Here is a 15,963-nt window from a genome sequence, read left to right as displayed (position 1 = left end):
CCTGTGGACAGTTCACTTAAACACTTTGAACCACAGTTTTCTTAGATCTAAAATAAACCTGGTGAGTGGATTTGGTTTCTGCTTTGAGTCTCAAATTTCCATCTGTAAAATGGATGGATTAGATTCCTTAGGGATGGCAAACTGGGACCAGAGGATCTCCTGGGCCCTGGGCTCTGGATTTGTCTCTAATGCCATCTGCTCTGCAGGCTCATCCTGGGGATGATGGTGACCACCTCGTTCCTGTCCATGTGGCTGAGCAACACTGCTTCCACTGCCATGATGCTTCCCATTGCCAATGCCATCCTGAAAAGTCTCTTTGGTGAGAAGGAGGTTCGAAAGGACCCCGGCCAGGAGAGTGAAGAGAATACAGGTGAGGCTGTACAAAGGAATCGGGGCCAACTCCACCAAGATTTGGAAGTGGGAGCACTTTGGGAGGCCGAGACGGGCGGATCATGAGGTCAGGAGATCGAGACCATCCTGGCTAACACAGTGAAACCCCGTCTCTACTAAAAAAAATACAAAAAACTAGCCGGGCGAGGTGGCGGGCGCCTGTAGTCCCAGCTACTTGGGAGGCTGAGGCAGGAGAATGGCGTAAACCCGGGAGGTGGAGCTTGCAGTGAGCTGAGATCCGGCCACTGCGCTCCAGCCTGGGCCACAGAGCGAGACTCCGTCTCAAAAAAAAAAAAAAAAAAAAAGATTTGGAAGTGGGAATGGGATGTCCAAAGGATGTCAGGGAAGGCCAAGGGCATGCACACTTATTGAGCACCTGCTATGTGTCAGGTGTTTTAATTATGACAATGACTGATAATTAGATAAGAAATCATGGTACCTTGGTTTTTTAAAATTTGCTTTTTTTAAGCACATACTGTATACTGAGCAGTGAGTTGACCTCTTTACATACATTATCTCCCTTAACTCTCAAAACAGCTCTATGAAGTAGGTACTGTAATTAAACCTTGTTTTACAGCATCCAAAGAGATGCTTAGCATCACCAGTATTCAGAGAAATGCAAATTGAAAGAATGACATTTTAATCAATGAGACAGGCAGAAATAAGAAAGCTGGTGAATCCCCATGTTGGCAGGAATGGGGGCCACAGGAACTCTTGTGCACTGCTAGAAAGAGTGTGGACTGGGTTAGAGTTTCTTAAGGATCTTGTGCAAGGATTTAATCACATTAAATGTGTTTATACTCTGTAACCCAGCAGTTTTGCTCCCAGACACCAAAGAAATTCTCTCTTGGGTCCAGGAGGGAATACACATAGTGATATTCACTGTAGCGCCCTCTGTGGTGTGGAGAGTTGGTGGCTACATGGGCTTTATCGCTAGGCATGTAGCAATACAGGCAAAGTCAAAAATGGTGGGTACATGCCACTGAGCATTATGCTGCTTTTAAAAGAGAGAAGAATTAGTGAACCATACACTTCTATAAATGGATCTCATAGAGCAGTTATGATTGCGGGTAAAAACCAGAATGAGATCTATAATACACCCTCCATATGTAAGCTGAAAATACACATGAACGACAAAACATTGTGTAAGAAATGTATAATGAAAAGCTACACATTAAACATATCAGAATGGTTGCTATGGAAAGGGTGAGAGTGGGAAATGGGGAGAGAAAGGACCAAAAAGACCCAATCAATTATAGAAAATAGAAGCTTTGTGCAGTAAATAGTGATAACGTATTATGAACAGAGGGATTTGATTCCCTCAATCCTCTGAACCTATGTTCTTAACAAAATGAAACGTACACAGCCATTGTATTTCTAGATGACTATATTCAGGCTCCAAGAGGGAAATGACTTTCCCAAATCACATAGTGAAGTTAAAGAAGTCCAGGATCAATTCAGAGGCACAATGATGTCATGACTTTTCATTGGCGACTCTGTGGTTCCCCTGGTCTTATGGTTGCAAAGTGGCTGCCACATCATGTCACTTTAAAATGTCTTACTTTTAATTTATATAACTATTTTAAAAGGAAGATTTGAATTGATATATATGTGGGCAGAAATGGCTAGTTGAACTCCAGCATGGATTCTTCCTTTGTTCTTTTAGGAATAGAACCCAATGCTTTCCTCTCTGAGGAAAGGCTGAAACTACCAGCTCCCCTTGTGATAAGACTTGGTCAGGTAACTGAGTCTGGTCAATGGAATGTGAGTGGAAGTGATGTGTGCAACTTCCAGGTTCTGCCCTTTCTGCCAGGTGGAATGTGAATATGACCCAAAGACCCATCCCCAGGATGACCCGAAACCCAAAGACAGGAGCCACATCTTGAGAGATAGATGGCAGATCTGCCCCTGTGGCTTTGGATCATTTACCTCAGTGAACACAACAAGCATTATCCATGAAACCATAGGTTTTGTGTGCTAGTTCTAGTTTTTAAAATATGAATTAAATTAAATATATATCTGTTAAAACTTAAATGTTTATCCATGTACCATCTAAGTTAACCTCACTGACGGTCACATGAGTATTTCCCTGTCATACACTAAGGGATCTTGCTTATTTTATTTTCACGGCAGCTCTGGATGCTAGAAATGATTATATGTACTTTACAGATGAAGTTCAGAGAGGTGAGATGATGTGTTCAGGATGATAGCATTGGCAAAGTGGCAGAGTCAGCTCTACGCAAGGATGGGGTCTTCCATGAGGAAGGGAAGAGAAACTTTATAGCATGGATTAACAAATTCTATCTACAAATGACCAAATAATAAATACTGCAGACTTTGTAGGCCACTCTGTTGCAACTACTCAACGCTGCCCCTGCAGTCAGAAAGCAGCCACAGATAAAACAAATGAGCAGGTGTGGCAATGTGCCAATAAAATTGTATTTATGGGTGCTGAAATGAAAATTCCATATAATTTTCATAACGGGAAATATTCTTCTATAGATTTTTTTCAACCATTTCAAAATGTAAAAGCCATTCCTAAGTTGGCAGGCCACATAAAAACAGGCGGCGGGCTGGATTGGGTCTGCATAGTTTGGTCACTGACCCCAGCTGTACAATATTGGCTTTCTTGACTTTCCAACTGTTTCCCTTAAGAGAACTGCCTGATGGTCACCCTGGGGTGGCAGCAAGCACCTGGGACTCTGCCCTTTCCCCCATTTCAACCCTAGTTAGACTCAGTTTATTCATTTTGTACACTGGGCTTCTAAGCAATGATAACCAATGTTTACTGTGCACTTAGTTTATGTGCGGACTCTTAGGGGGGCCTTATATCTGAATGAGATGGAACAAGCATCGACCTCATTTAGAGAAATGGAAATTGAGGAAGGAGTTAAGAAGAGTCCCCCCACCCCCCGTTACCCAGTTTCCAAACAATGGCTCTGCTATTTTGAATCCAGGCTGGCTGACTTCAGAGCCTGCACTCTCAGGCTCCATTATTCTGCTTCCCACATGAGACTTTTTACGAAGTGGCAAAGCAAATGATTGAAAGCCAAGTCCCTCATTATGAGAATGAAAAATCTGAGACTCAGGAAGGAGAAGGGACTTGCCCAAGGCCACACACAGTGCTGGCCATGCAGTGAAGTCCAGTCTTTTTCCATGCTGCGGGATGTCAGGAGGGAGGGGACCCTGGGGGTTGGGATAGATACCTGCCTTTACAGGCCATGGGATCAGGGAGAAGGAATTGGTTAATGATCAGCCTCTAAGACCTAAAACAAGGCTAATTCCAGTGCAAAGAGAGCTATTCCCTTTCATCCAGTTCTGAGCTTTGACCAGGTGGCAGGAGACGAGGACAGGGGTGGAGGGAGTAGAGATTCTGCCAGTGGGCTAGGAGAGGCACCAGGAAGTTCTAGGAGCTACAGGTTTGTGAGGGACATCTGTAGCACCAGCAGCAACCATAAACATCATGTGAGCTGAGTTCTCATTTTCTGAGCAAACACCACATGCCAGATACCATACTGATTTTTTTATACTCATTAGCTCATCTGATCTTCGTAATTGTACTGGGAGGTAATGATGCCCGTTTTATAGATGAGGAAACTGAGGCTCAGAGAAGCAAAATGATTTGCCCAAAGTAACATGGTGATTTGCTGAGCTCTGTCTGATCCAGAATCTGTGCTTATAAGCACCTTGCCATGGTGCCTGGTACAGAGGAGGCAGAACCTAGGGCAGGGTGGGTCTATCTGGATAAGACTCCAGAGGTCCTCAGACTTGGAGGGCAGCCCCTTTGCCTTTCTCCAGTTCCTTTACCCAGTTCTGTGCCCTGCACTATCTGGGGGACCCAGGGGCCATGTGAGTGGTGGCTTTGCCAATGTCCCTCTGCATGCACGCTCTCATTAGGTCCTCCACCACAGCCCTGTGGGGAGGCACTATTAGCATGCCCATTTTACAGAGGAGGAAACTGAAGCTCACAGCCATGATTGGCCCAATGTCCCTTGGCCAGTAAGGGACCCACCTGGATTTTGTTTTTGTTTTTTAGAGACAGGGTCTTCCTCTGTCTCCTAGGCTGGAGTGCAGTGGTGCAATCAGCTCGCTGCAGCCTCAAACTCGCGGGCTCAAGTGATCCTCTAGCCTTGGCCTCCCAGAGCACTGGGATTACAGGCATGAACCACTACTTCTGGCCCTCCACCTGGCTTTTGAATCTAAACTCTTTCGCCTCCTTTTTTCTGTCCATAGACAGCTAGCTTGCCATCTACATCTTTCTTTTATAGGAGGCCCAGGATACCACCCTTCACAACACAAGGGTCTTTAATGTTGGGTGAAGCGTTGTCTTCATCCATAAGCTAACCCACCTTCTGCAACTTTCCTCATCTATAAAACAAGAACACTGCCTCTTACTTGAGAAACAAGAGCCAGGTACATAGGAAGTGGTTAATATATGGCAGTTGTATTAAAAACTACCTATGAGACTTCCAGGCATTGGAGGCACAGGTAATAAGACCTTCTACCTCGATGCACCTTGGCATTTCCACTCCTACTTGAGCAGGATTGATTTGCTTCCTGGTTTACAATCTGTCTCCTCCATAGACTCCAAGCTCCGTGAAAGGCCTATCAATCTTTCTCATTGTCGTGAATCTTCACTAGTGCAGTCTTGTGCACCTAAGACACTGTTGGTACATAGTAGATGTTCAGTAAATGTGTAGAATTAATGGATACACAAATAGACCATTGAACTAACTGTTCTATGCCTCAGTTTCCTCAAACCTAAAACGGGGATAATAATCCTCACTACCTAGGCTGGCATGAGTGCTAAATGAATAAATGGACATAAGCCTGCTTCACTTGGGGGCTTTTGACCTTCCCTGGAGTGCTGTTTACCTAATTTGACACAAGAACTCTTTCCTGAGGGCCCTCTTCGTGTCAAACTTTAAGAACATCTTAGTCATACCAGGGAGGCTAGACTAGAGTTATCAGTTTCACGTCAGACCTGCTAAGTGCCAGGTGGGTGCCTTGGAAATGGACCAAGGTTCAGGGGGTGGGAGATCCAAAGTTCTGGGTATAATCCTGACTCTGCCACTGACCCATTGGGTCCTCTTGATCCCAACTTTAGCCCATCTCTCTGGGCCTCAGTTTCCCCAGTTGTCAAGAGGAAGGTAATAAACTTTGCATAGCTCTCTAAGGCTGCTTGGAGACAGCTGTAAGATCATAAATGTGAAAGTTCTCAGTCCCCTGGCCTGACACAAACTCAAGGGTCGGTATGATGTGAATAGGACCCTACAGAAGCATCAAGCTTCTAATCAACTGGCAATTTCTGAACCCAGAGAAGTCTCTCTGGGGACTTTGCCCCACTGGCCTGTTTCCACGTGGTCTTTTGGGTCACTGAGGTCACAGGAAGCACAGGGGTGGATCCTGTGTAAATGCTTAAGAGCGCCACTCAGCACCAGGTTTTCCAGTTTCATCTTCTTGACTTTACCATCATCATCGTCATCATCATCATCATCAGAAAATCCCTGGTATTAACATTTTTTACATTGCTAATCTCCGTAAGGAAAAAGCAAAACTCCTTCCTGATCTTACATGATAAAGCAAATTACTGTCTAGAGTTCTGCGTGTACAAATACCCTTCACTGCCTTATTTATAGCACATACAATCTCTTATCAGGGCTCTTCAACTCAGATGCAGAGCAAACGGGGTCAGATGGGGGCTGTGGCACACTGGTGAGCTCAGTTTCCCTATCTGTAACCTCAGACAAGTTGCTGTCCACCCTGGCTGCATAAAGGAATCACCTGCACAGCACCCAGGTGGGAAGAGGGTAGAGTGAGCTAGAGATGGTGGGGGCTAGGGTCACCAAGTCAGAGTTCTTACTCTCTGGCCATCCCCTGGGAACAACTTTGCCCCCAACCTTAGTGTGCTATTAATAGTCCCTCGCTTCCTACTTCAGTGCCCCGGACCCTGGCCTCGTGCGTGGCATGTGGACCTGTTCCCAGCACTTGTGCCCATTGGCCCTTATTCCTATGGCCCAGGGCAGCTGACTCAACTTTCACCTTCAGGCCCCTGCAGGAGGTCCACAGGGCCAGCTCCAGGCACAAGAAAAATGACACAGTACCAACGGGCTACAGCAGCCTGCGGTGGGGAAGAGACCTCCCCAAGCCACAGGCGAGACAAGGAATGTCCACATGGCTGTGTATGTGGCCTGACTTCCATGTGAAGGAAAATCCCATGTGAAAAAGAAAAAAAATCAAACTTCTTTTGTGTCTTGCTTGGGTTCCTAAAGAGTGTCAATGGCCTTCACCAAAGACCCCAGGAATACACCAGTAATGAAACAAGCTGAGTTATCATTTACAGCAGCAGTGAGGGGGTGGGGCGCACATGCCATGAGCTACCCTGAGTGTCTCAGGAAGAGGGTATTAAAAGGAACCCAGGACAAGATCTGGGCTGGAGGTTGGGCACTGAGAGAGACCAGAGGCAATTCTGAGCTGGGTAAGGAAGGAGAAGTAACTCATTTAGCAAGAGAGGGGGATGTTGGGATTTTGAGGGTGTCACAACCACCTTGCCCTTAGACAAGATTATGAAGTGGACTTGCATAGTCTCAGAGTGCCTTTGTCTGAGGTCAGTGTTCTGTTAGATTGTGGAAGTCCAACAGGAGAACAAAGTAACCTGGCTCTGAGTATCAGAATCATTCCGTACGCTCTGTTTTCTTCTTTTTCAATGGTAACCCACATTTACTGAACTTTTGCTAGTACTCAGCTTCCTGTTAAATTCTTTCTGTCTTTTTTTATTATTTTATTTTATTTTATATTATATTATTTTATTTTATTTTATTTTATTTTATTTTATTTTATTTTATTTTTTTGAGATGGAGTCTTGCTCTGTCACCCAAGATGGAGTGCAGTGGCATGATCACGGCTCACTGCAGCCTTGACCTCCCCAGCTCAAGCAATCCTCCCCGCTCAGCCTCTTGAGTAGCTGGGACTACCCAGCTCTGTTGAAGTCTTTATATCAAGATTGGTAAACTGTGGCCCTTCACATCCAGCCTACTGCTTGTTTTTTATACAGCCTGGGAGCTAAGAATCGTTTTCGTATTTTTACGTGGTTGAAATAAATCAAAAGAAGAAAAATATTTTGTGACGTGAAAAATTATATGATATTCAAATTTCAGCCCAGGCGTGGTTGCTCACGTCTGTAATCTCAGCACTTTGGGAGGCCGAGGTGAGAGGATCGCTTGAGCCCCAGAGTTAGAGACCAGCCTGGGCAACAGAGCAAGACCTCCCTTTTACAAAAACAAAAACAAAAACAAAAAAAAAACCCCACAACAATTAGCTGGGCATGGTGGCACACGCCTGTGGCCCCAGCTACTTGGGAGACTGAGGTGGGAGGATCACTTGAGCCCAGGATATCGAGGCTGTTGTGAGCTGAAATCGTGCCACTGCCTTCCAGCCTGGGCAACAGAGCGAGACCCTGTCTCAGAAAAAAAAAAAAAATTGTTTTTTGATGTCCCTCAAATAAAAGTTTAGCCACAATCAAGCATTGATGTGTTGTCTGTGGCTGATTTTCTGCTCCTATGGCAGAGATATGTTGTTATGACAGAGACCTCATGGCCCCCCAAAACCTAAAGAGTTTACTATCTGGCTTTTTACAGAATTTTGCTGATCCCTGCTTTTAATAGGTTAACTCTTGTTTTTTGTTTTGTTTTGTTTTTTTGTTTGTTTGTTTTGAAACGGAGTTTCGCTCTTGTTGCCTAGGCTAGAGTGCAGTGGTGCTATCTCGGCTCACTGCAACCTCCGCCTCCCAGGTTCAAGCAATTCTCCTGTCTCAGCCTCCCCAGTAGCTGGGATAACACCCATGCACCACCATGCCCAGCTAATTTTGCATTTTTGGTAGAGACAGGGTTTCTCCATGTTGGTCAGGCTGGTCTTGAACTCCCAGCCTCAGGTGATCCGCCCATCTCAGCTTCCCAAAGTGCTGGGATTACAGGCGTGAGCCACTGCACCCGGCAGTAGATTAACTCTTTAATCCTCATGACAATCCTAGAGCAGTTACTTCCATCTTATAAATTAAAGAACTGAGGTATAGGGAGATTAAGTGATATACCCTAACCAGGGTTTCTCAACTTCATTACCAGTGACATTTGGGTGGGATAATTCTTTGCTGGGGTGGGCTGACCTGTGTATTGCAAGATGTTTAGCAGCATTTCTGGTCTCTAACTAATAGATGCCAGTAGTACTTTGCCCTTCCACCCAAGTTGTGATAACCAAAAATGCCCCCAGACATTGCCCAACATCCTTTGGGTACAGAATTGGCCCTCGCTGGGAACCACTGACCCAAAGTCAGATAGTGAGTGATGGAACTAGGATTTGAACCCAAGACTGATGTGTTTGGCCACCAGCCACACACCCAACTTCCAGGGGTGGTTTATTTTACTCTTAGTGGTGGTTCTAGCTGCAAGAACATTTAATTCATTCTAATTTTCTTTTCCCCAAAACACTGTCTAAGGCTGCTGGGGAGTCTGGTCTATCAAACAGAGCAATAACTTTATTATTTTTGTGTGTTTGTTTTAAGAGACAAGGTCTTTCTCTGTCACCCAAGCTGGAGTGCAGTGACATGATTATACCTCACTGCAGCCTCCAACTCCTGGGCTCAACTGATCCTCCACCTCAGCCTCTGGAGTAGTTGGGACTACAGGCATGCACCACCACGCCCAGCTAACTTCTTAGAAAATGATTTTTAGAGATGGGGTCTCACTATCTGGCCCAGGCTGGTTTCAAACTCCTGGGCTCAAGCAATCCTCCTGCCTCAGCCTCCTGAGTAACTGGGATCATAGGCATGAACCACCACACTCGACCAGAGAAATAACTTTAAAAACAAAGTCAGTTCCTGTCCTGAGCCTCCTCTGCTCAAATGCTACCCTAGTTCCCACATGACTCAGAGGAGAAGCCATAGTCCTTCCTGTGAGCTCTGAGATCCCTGCATGATCCCACCCACTTCCTACCACCTCTACCCCCTGCCACTTCTCTTACCTTGCCTCCTCTTACTCTTCTCCTCCCTTAGGCCCCTGCAGCCCCACTGGCCTCCCCTTTGCTTCCTGGGTGTGCTCCCACCCCAGGGCCTTTGCACCTGTTCTTTCTTGCCCCAGATGTTTGCATGGCTCACCCCCTCACCTTCAGGTCTTGGTTCAAAGTCAAATTTTCCTTCTCCATCAGACTCTCTTTGAGCCTTGGTGTCTTACCCAAGGATGCCTGGCTCCTTCCCTGCCTCACATGGCATGCATCTTCATTTGACATACTGCGTATGTTACTTAGTCATGTGTGGTCTGTCTCCCCCACTGGATATCAGCTCCATGAGGACATGGACTTTCATGTTTCGTCACTCAGCACCAGGTACATGGGAGGTGCTCCACAGCGATTGCTGATGGATCAGTTGGCTAGGGTTCATGTGCCCCAGTTGGGCTCTGGGTTCCAAGTTGCACCAAGCTCTTATCTCAAAATAGCTGAAACACATCCACCACTTATTACTCTCAGGGTCTCTGTGATCACCAGCCAAATCCAGCCACCATCATCTTAGATGGAAAATGTAAGAGATCCAGAACTGGGCTCCCAATTTCTATTTTTGCCCCTTCCCCTACATCCATTCTCTCGGACCAGGCCCAGAGATGTTTGCAAAATGTAAATCATATTGTCTTGGGCATTAAATCCTGCAGCAGGTCCCCATCCCTGATTTAGTTCCCATTGGCCTTTGCCCACTCCGTCCCCATCTCCCATCTCCCCTAGGCTTTTCCTATACACCTCTTTCCCAGCACGTGGGGCTTCCTCAGTTCTTCATCTCAGCCAAGCGCCTCCTTACTGCCAGGCCTTTGTGCTTGTTGTTCCTGTTTCCTGCACCCTCTTCCCAGGGCTCTTCATAGGATAGATTCCATTTTATCCTTGAGGTCTCAGATCTGATGCCATCAGCACACAGTGTCTTCTCTGTTGAAGAGAGAGCCCACCTACTCGCCTCTCTACATTCCAGTCAGATTGCCCAGTTCTATTTCCTCCATACATTTGTCCCTACCTAAAATTTTCTTTATTCAAACGAAAAATTCAAAAGAAAATTGCCTGTCTCCCCTTCTAGAGTATGACCTCCATGGAAGCCAGGGGCCTTGTGCTATATTGTTTACAGAGTACCCTGAGAACATAGTCAATAACGCATAGTAGGTGCTCAATAAATACTTTTTGGATGAATGAATGAATGAATGAATGGACAATTGGGGTCATCCAACACATTGATGATTCATTACCATTCATAGCTGGCCTTTCACAACTTTGGCAATGGCTGCTCAGGTAAGCCTAGGCTTGAGTTATGGATTGTCAAGCAGCCCTGCAGCTAAACCCCTACCAACAGGCCTGGGCACATCTTCACATATGGATGGTAGGACAGGAGGATAAAATGCTGAATGATTTTTTCCTTTCCCTTTTCTTTGGGTATAGGGGTGCTCCCTGACCCTTCCTCCAGGTCAGGAGAAAGTCCCAAGAAAGACGAGAAAGGAAGATGAAAGCCCGAGAGGGAACGAAAGGGAAAGAAATTCCTTCCTTCTCCTTCCTTCCTTCCTTCTTTTCTTCCTTTTCCTTCTTTTTTCGTTCTTTCTGTTGCGTTTCTTCTTTCTTCTTTTCTTTCTGCTTCTTCTTTCTTTCTTCCCTCCTATCTTCCCTCGCTTCCAGTCCTTCCTCCTTCTTTTCCTCCTCCTTCCCATCCTTCCTGCATCTTCTGTGCTTTCTTCTTTTCTTTCTTTCTTTCTATTTCTTTCTTTCCTTTCTTTCTTTCTTTCTTTCTTATTCTTCTCTTTCTTCTCTTTCTCTCTCTTTCTCTCTTTCCCTTCCCTTCTTCCTTCCTTCCTTCCTTCCTTCCCTTCCTTCCCTTCCTTACTACTTCCTTCCTTCCTCCTTCCTCTCTCCCCTCCCTCCCTCCCTCTCTCTCCTCCCTCCTCCCTCCCTCTCTCTCTCCCTCCCTCCCTCTTCCTCCCTTCCTCTCTCTCCTTCCTCTCTCTCTTCTTCCTCTCTCTGTCTTTGTCTTTTGATTCAGTGAATAGTATAGGATCCTTGGCAAAGAAAGCATTCTTGACTAACTTCACGAGATTTGGGATACTCCTGTTCCATTCACTACATTACGCTAAAGACATCATGCTCTTTCCTCCTAGCTGCTGTGCGGAGAAACGGCCTACACACTGTGCCCACGGAGATGCAGTTTCTCGCCAGCACAGAAGCGTAAGTTATTGGTGAAATTTGTAGAGGAGACAGTGCTTGATTCAAGGAGACAATGAACAAAAATTCAATGCTGCAAATCATTTTCCTCCCATCCCTGAATTTTTCTCCAAATGACCTAATGCCTAAGTTTCCACCATTCATCTCTGTGGCTTAAACATTAACCTCAACAGCCTCCTTTAAAAAAAATGCAGACATGGAAAGGGTAGGGCAATATATTAAATCCCTAAAGATCTGGTGAGATTGAGGATCACAGGTACTTTCCTCTTGAAAGAAGAGATCCGGAAGAGCAAGATAGCACAAACTGCATGACACAAGGAGGAGAGGGATGCAGGTGGGGTTAACAGTCCATACAGACAAAAAAATACCTTATAAAACAATAACAGCCCTTCACCCTACATGACTTAGAAAGCATCTTCACATTGGTGTTGAAATCGCATTTAGTCTAGAGTATCCTTTGCATTATGGCAATGTAGTTAAGATCATAGGATTTGGAGTCGCAAACACCTGACTTGGAACTCTGGCTCTGCTCCATACTGGCTGTGTGAGATAATGAGATAATGTAGATAGAGCAGGTTGGCTGGACCTTACATGTCCAGATGTTAGCACTTGTTATTATGGCATTGTGATCTCAATTTAACAGTGATGACACAAGTGGGAGCCAAGCAATCTGCTCAAGACAGTGCTGGGCATTGATCCGGTCTATTTCATTCATTCAGCAAATATTTATTCAGAGCTTACGATGAGCCAGGCACTATTCTAGGGATGGAGATACAGCAAGGAACAGACAGAAAGCCCAGCCCTTATGGGTTTACATTTTAGTGGCAAGAAACGGATAAGTGAATATAATCCATGGTTTGTTGGGTGGTGGATAAGCTTTGGAGAGAGATCAAAGCAGGAAAGAGGGTAGGGGAGGCGAGCTGGTAAGTGGGAAGGGGCAGTTTGAATGTGAGTAGTCAGGGAAGTCCTCACAAGAAGGTTGTGCTTTAGCAAATCTCTGCAAGAGGTGGGGAGTGGTGAGGGTATCCATGGGAAGAGTGTTCTCAGCATGTGGACCAGCACATGCAAAGCTCCTGAGAAGTCAAAGAGCAGCCAGGAAGCCAGTGTGGCTGGAGAATCTCAGTTACTCGGGAGGCTGAGGCAGGAGAATCGCTTGAACCCGGGAGGCAGAGGTAGCAGTGAGCTGAGATCACGCCATTGCACTCTAGCCTGGGTGACAAGAGTGAAGCTCTGTCTCAAATAAATAAATAAATATAAACAAAATAAAATAAAATTGATAATGTTATATATGCTGTTTTGTAACCTGCTATTTCACTTTTTTTCCTTCATTTCAGTCTGTTTCCAAATGCCTATTTTACTTAATGGAGAATAGTGGACATCATATAATGCCATAATGTTGGCCTCAATAATGCCAACATTATGATCTTTTAATTATATACTTAAAAATTCTTAATGTCATTATTTCCCAAAACTCTTTAACTGTACAAGGAAAACAACCCAGAAAATAAAAAAGAAAAAAAATACATAATTCCGCTCCTGGGAAAGATATCAAAATAACTTGCATGTATTTCTAGACTTTAAATATTTTTATATTTATGAAACATAGCTATTTTTTTTTTTTTTGAGACGGAGTCTCGCTCTGTCTCCCAGGCTGGACTGCAATGGCCGGATCTCAGCTCACTGCAAGCTCCGCCTCCTGGGTTTATGCCATTCTCCTGCCTCAGCCTCCCTGGTAGCTGGGACTATAGGTGCCCGCCACCTCGCCCGGCTAGTTTTTTGTATTTTTTAGTAGAGACGGGGTTTCACTGTGTTAGCCAGGATGGTCTCAATCTCCTGACCTCGTGATCCACCCATGTCAGCCTCCCAAAGTGCTGGGATTACAGGCTTGAGCCACCGTGCCCGGCCTATTTCTTTATTTTTATTTATTACTTATTAATTTTTTTCAGAGTCAGTGTCTCACTCTGTCACCCAGGCTGGAGGGCAGTGGGGCAATCATAGCTCACTACAGCCTCAAACTTTTGGGCTCAATCAACCCTTCTGCCTCAGCCTCCCAGGTAGCTGGAACTACAGGTGCATGCCACCATGCCCAGCTGATTTTTTAATTTTTTTATAGAGATGGGATCTCACTATATTGCCCAGGCTGGTCTCAAACTCCTGTCCTCAAGCAATCCTTTGCCTTGGTCTCCCAAAGTGTTGGAGTTATAGGAGTGAGCCACCACGCCCATGAGTATTTATACAATAAAAAACTAAGTGGTACTGTGACATACCTTTTCACCGTAGTTTGTGAATGGACAGCTTGCATCTTAATAAGCATCCATTTAATAGCTGCATTGGTGTTCCATCCAGGAAGAGAGTCATCTTTATTATCAGCCCCTTTTTGATGGGCATTTAGACTGTTCTTCATTTAAATTGTATTTAATGGCACGGTGAGTTCCCTTGTGCCCACACCTGAGACACTTGTCTATTTCTTTAGGATACGTTCTTAGACTAGAATATCTGAACTGTAGAGTTGCACCTTGTTACAGCTTTTTGATACCTGTGCCAAATTACCTTCTAGAAAGATCACTCGGCTCCCCAGCCCCTGGGCAGTCTGTGGCGTGTTCTCCATGTGTTCTGAATGGCTTCTCTTTGGATTTGTTTAAAGCAAAGACCACCCTGGGGAGACGGAGGTTCCACTGGATCTGCTGGCGGACTCCAGGAAGGAGGATGAATATCGTGGGAACATCTGGAAGGGCTTCCTCATCTCTATCCCCTACTCAGCCAGCATTGGGGGCACAGCCACACTCACAGGCACAGCCCCTAACCTCATCCTGCTTGGCCAGCTCAAGAGGTAGAAAGCAAGAGTCCCCACCAGCAGGGAGGGTTCTGCTCCTCCCCTCCTCTTTCCTCCTTCATTCAACATCCAGGGAATGTGTATTGAGGGCCTTCTCTGGGCCAGGCTCTGGGAACACAGCAATACACAAAATCCAGTGAGATCCCTGCCCTTGGGGAACTTCCATTCTGGCGGGAGAGACAGGCAATAAGTGAAAAAGCAAATGAATATAAAACGTATCTGTGTGATAAGTTAGGAAAAAAATACAGCAGGGAAAGAGAGTAGAAGTGAGGAGAGTGGGGTGCAAGTTTATATAGGTTGGTCAGGGACACCGGTTCTCTCTGATTGGCTGACATTTGAGTAGAGACCTAGAAGGGAATGAGCCATGTGGACACAGGAGGGAAAGGCATTGCCGACAGCGACAGCGGGGAGTAGCTCCTACAGGGCTTGGAGGTGGAGCTGTTCCTGGGGAGGTTCAGGGACCAGCAGGAATACCAAGGAGGCGAAGAGCCTGGGGCGACGGGAAGGTGAGAAGACATAAGGTAATAGTGGTAAGTGTTGTCTAAGGACTCCAGCTTTTCCTCCAAGTGAGATGGGGGTTATTGGAAAGGTGACAGCAGAGGAGTAACCCAGTAGGAAGCATGGGTCTGTGGCTGTCATGGCCCGAGAGAAGCCTTCCAGCCATAAGCAGAGTCCCCCAGTGGAGTGGTCTCTGCTGGGAGCTAAAGTCTCCCACCCCTGGAAGTGGTCAGCAGTGACTGGGTGGCCGGTCAGGACATGAGGATAAGAGAAAGATGCTCTAACTAAACAACTTGCCGCTCCCATTATTTTAAGCCTCTGGTTTCCAAGATTTTAAAACTTCAGTATTTCAAGATCCTATCTCTAAGACTTTTAGGTTCCAGGATTCCAAGGCAGGGTTTCTAAGATTCCTTGCAGTGGAGATGTAGCATAGTTTCATTTAATTTACATAAATGCAAATGTAAGCATTTGGCCAACAAAGGGCACCAAAAAGTATTTGATATTCAACATGGCCGCAAATACTAGCTGACTTCTTTACCTGTTGCCCAACCAAAGAATCAAAAACATGTGGGGATGAAGGAAGGCCCTGCTCATCTCCCCGAGAGAGGTTTGCTATGTGTGCAACCCTCAGTAACATACAAGTGAGTAATTACAGGTATTTTCATAAGAGATTTTAGTACACCCATGTTTGGCCTTGTGCTGATTTTAAAAACTTAACCCCTGGATGAGATGAATTGCCAATACATTCTCAGATTCCAAAATGCTTTGATTTTAAGATTTGATGATGGAAACCAGTGATTGTCAACCATGAACTGGGAGAGGTGAAAAACAACCAAAAAAAAAAAAAAAGAAGTCGTAGGTGTGTTTCACCAATTGATTTAAGCCCGCTGAGTTTTACTGCAAACCTTAGATGTCTGTTTATCGCTATCCTTTAAAGAAGGCTGGCTGTGCCTTCTGGTTTTAGCTCACTGACAGAAAAACCAGAAGCAAAGATGATCCTGCTTCCGGTG

The 15,963-nt window shown here is 45.4% G+C and overlaps 1 protein-coding gene across 1 annotated transcript in view; it reads left to right on the top strand.

Annotated features, from left to right (window-relative positions):
• SLC13A3 (solute carrier family 13 member 3) overlaps positions 1 to 15,963 on the top strand; it is a 92,632-nt gene that overhangs the window by 40,432 nt on the left and 36,237 nt on the right. The window contains exons 3-5 of the mRNA XM_010384168.2: positions 207 to 370; positions 11,559 to 11,625; positions 14,267 to 14,452. Of these exons, the coding sequence (XP_010382470.1) occupies positions 207 to 370; positions 11,559 to 11,625; positions 14,267 to 14,452 (417 nt within the window). The remainder of the gene's footprint in view (positions 1 to 206; positions 371 to 11,558; positions 11,626 to 14,266; positions 14,453 to 15,963) is intronic.

The sequence above is a fragment of the Rhinopithecus roxellana genome, chromosome 13, assembly GCF_007565055.1.
Source record: "Rhinopithecus roxellana isolate Shanxi Qingling chromosome 13, ASM756505v1, whole genome shotgun sequence".
In the NCBI taxonomy this organism is placed as follows: domain Eukaryota; kingdom Metazoa; phylum Chordata; class Mammalia; order Primates; family Cercopithecidae; genus Rhinopithecus; species Rhinopithecus roxellana.
Note: the sequence above shows the minus strand (reverse complement) of the source record. Positions and strands in the feature narration are given on the sequence as shown.